A 3633-nucleotide genomic window follows, 5' to 3' on the forward strand; every position below is an offset into this window, starting at 1 on the left:
TCTCTCTCTCTCTCTCACTTACTCACATACACACATACACCTGGGACAGTAGGCCAGAAAGACAACTCCAGGGAACCTCAAATAGAAACAGACAAACAGAGACTTGGGACAGTAGGATAGAAAGACAGCTCCGGGGAACTTTGAACATACACACACACAGATCTGGGACAACAGTACAGAAAGACAACTCCAGGAAAACTTGAACACACGTAGACATAGATAAAGACACAGAGACCTGGCACAATAGGAATGAAAGACAATTCCAGAGAATCTGGAATACAAACACACACACATACACAGATACAGACACAGACATAGATAAAGACACAGAGACCTGGGACAGTAGGACAGAAAGACAACTCTAGGGAACCTTGAACACACATAGACATAGATAAAGACACAGAGACCTGGGACAGTAGAAATAAAAGACAATTCCAGAGAACCTGGAATACACACACACACACACAGATAAAGACACAGAGACCTGGGACAGTAGGACATAAAGACAACTCTGGGAAACCTTGAACATACACAAGCACACACATACACACAGAGAGAAACGCATAGATCTGGGAAAATAATACAGAAAGACAACTCCAGGAAACCTTAAACACAACAGACATAGATATGGACAAAGACACAGAGACCTGGGACAGTAGGACAGAAAGACAGACCTTCAGTAGGATGGATAGAAAACTCCAGCGAACCTGGAACACACCTGGGATAGTAAAATAGAAACACAACTCCAGGGAACCTCAACAACACACACACAGACAAATATACCGAGATCTGGAACAGAAGGAACAGTGTCTCTTTTTTCTTCCCTCTCCAACCCCCAATCAACAAGGGAAAAGAAAGACATTCACTATCAGGACAGGACAGGAGGAACAGGGAGGGAGGCTCTCCTCAAGGACTCAGTCCTAGGACAGAAAGATTTCCATTTCCCCCACTCCCATCCCAAGACCTAAACAGAGACTAAAAGATTTTTACTTCCGATCACAGATGGGGACAGAAAGCCAGTCCCCTCAGGCCCAAGTCCAGAACAGGAACTAGAAACCTCCCTTCAAGCAGTGACTCTGCTGCCCTTACTCCAGCCTAGTCTCCAGTCAAAATCCAGGAGGATACAGGAAGTCTCCCCCCACCCCCACCCCTTCAGATGGGGATGAAGAAAGTATCTCTGCCTTAGGTCTCTCTCCCCAGGACCTACTCCTAGAACAGAGATCTCCTCCATACCCAATACTGAGACAGGGCCAGTCATGGAGAACAGACATCTGTTCATCACAACTGTCCAGAACAACAGAACCTTCCTGTAACTTTTAGAGAAAACTCAGAGCCCCTCTTCTCGTCCTTGACCTAGGATTTCAGCACTGTGGACAGCGACAGTTCTGGGGAAAGTCAGCCCAAGAATTTCTACTCCATTCTTTTGTATTTAGAGCTTCATTCTTACCCTCCAAGTTACCTTTTCCACTCATGAGCTTCCTATTTTACTTTTTAAAGTGTACCCTATCAGCTATATCTTGCTAGTCCTACAGCAAAAGTCAGTTAGGGATTATTGTTTCCATTTTCAGAGGAAACAAGTCCAAAGAATGGAAGCAATTAGCCCAAGGTCTCCCTTGAATATGTTGAGTGGGTCCTCTTAACCAGTATATTTAATTCACTCTTGCCCTTTGTTATTCAATTTTTACAGGGTGGAAAGGATGACTCTTTAATTAATTGGAAAAAAAATAAATGATTAATAAGGTGGTAATTAAGTCCTCTTCCATCTACCCCAATTTTTCCAAGACCCAGGTTACAAAGAATAGGAGAGCAGGATCTAGGGTAAAACAATAGGCACCTGGAACCCTGGATTCTCCTCTACCTTTCTTGGAAGACTTGATACCAGCCTAGAGGGGGAAATCCCAATATAGACCAAAAAATCTGATGGGGTCCCAGGATCAGAGAGTAGGTATAGCTATGTCCTCCTATCCCTTAAACCTCTCCACTACAACCCCCTATCATGATGCCTCATCTTTGTTTTCCCTCACAAAGCTCATAGTCATAGCCATTTTCTCACCTTAATCAGCTTTGCCCTAAACTCATTGAGATTACCTCATCCTAGTTTTTGAGATAGATGCATGAACATACACAAATATAGACATAATGTAAACAAATAAGAATACGCACATGGATAAATCTGCCACACAATTGCATGCATATTTACATACATAGCTGAATGTGTCTTACACTACAGGGATGTAAGCACTTATATGTACACCCTTCCCCCACACAAATATGTAAGCAGGCACCCCATCCATTCCAGACCTGGTCTTCAGGGTGGATGGTAGAGAGAGGGATGAGATGTACTCTGTGACCTCAAAGGTCCCTTGCTGCTCTGAAGTGTATAAATCTATGGTTCTATAATACACATAGCTAGGCCCATCACCCACATGTGTATATATACACATGGAGGTACAAATCTTTCATGAACATGCACACTTTTTCCCACTTTGGGGAAAACAGGAAGCACAGCCAGCAAGGAAAAACAGTGATTAGGGCAGGGGGATGAGAAGGAAAAGGGTACAGCCGCACAAGACACTGTAGCTTTCCCAGACATGGATCCTCTATACCCCAGACCCCAGGACTCTGAGAAAGGGAGAAAAAATTCCTCATAAAAGGACTTGGGGAAGAAGGTTCTTTGAAGCTCAGATTTTTGGTTCCAACAATCTCTAAGCACTTTTACAGGCTTGTGAGTCCAGACATGAGGGTGTGTGTGTGTGTGTGTGTGTGTGTGTAAGAATCTAGAGCAGGAAGAAAGTCATTGGGCAGGTGGGTGCCTGGGTCCCTTCTCTAGTCCCACATGAAATACTCTTAGACATGGGAGTGGAGTGGGGCAGAGAAAGGCAGCAAAGGCAGGACATACACATACACACGCACACACCCATTTACGCTGTCACATAGTCACGCAGTAACATCTCCTAACAGACAGACTGGAGCACAGTCTAACAGACCTTAGAAAAGCTCAGACCACAGAGCAGTTATCAACCACACTGTCACACACTGAGGTGTACAGTCACAAAGTTTTATGGAGAGGCAGACATCGCGGGCTCTCGTGGACACAATAGAGCCCCATGCAATCACATACATCAGCCACCCGAGCCACCCTCAGACATACAGCAACACGCTCTGTCACATGGACCTCGCTGTCAGTCACCAGCTGAGGGCACATGGCAACCGGCTCTGGGGAAGCTCCGTCTTCAGTGTCACCGAACGGGCTAGCTGGCGCGCGCGCACACACACACACACACACACACACACACACACACTCACACAAGACACACAACCATTTCACACGTGTGCCTGCTCCTGCTGTCTCCCTCCCACCCCCACTCTGTGGGATCTACTTAAAGGGACCTAGACCTGCGGTGCCCCAGCCAGGGGGCGAAGGAGAGAAGGTGGTGCTGAGGTCCGGGGTCTGGGGGTCAGAGCTCCGAGCAGCCCGCGCCCACTGCCCCCGGCGGGGCCCTGAGCTCACCCGTGAGCTGATCGTAGGAGCCGTCCAGGTCTCGGGAATCGGACAGACTCTCCTTCCGGGCCTGGCCCCGCATGGCCCCCGGCGCGGCCGTTGCCCCCGCTCCGCTGCCCGCCCCGGCCGGG

General features: G+C 47.5%; 1 protein-coding gene across 1 annotated transcript in view; it reads right to left on the reverse strand.

Annotated features, from left to right (window-relative positions):
* The window catches only part of KCNIP2 (potassium voltage-gated channel interacting protein 2), a 35565-nt gene extending 31932 nt beyond the window's left edge, over positions 1-3633 (reverse strand). Inside the window, exon 1 of the mRNA XM_069098786.1 lies at positions 3512-3633. Coding sequence (XP_068954887.1) covers positions 3512-3584 — 73 coding nt within the window. The 5' untranslated portion in view covers positions 3585-3633. The remainder of the gene's footprint in view (positions 1-3511) is intronic.

Source organism: Petaurus breviceps, unplaced genomic scaffold (assembly GCF_028583685.1).
Source record: "Petaurus breviceps papuanus isolate PSGF00001 unplaced genomic scaffold, PetGlider_PUasm1.0 37, whole genome shotgun sequence".
NCBI lineage: Eukaryota > Metazoa > Chordata > Mammalia > Diprotodontia > Petauridae > Petaurus > Petaurus breviceps.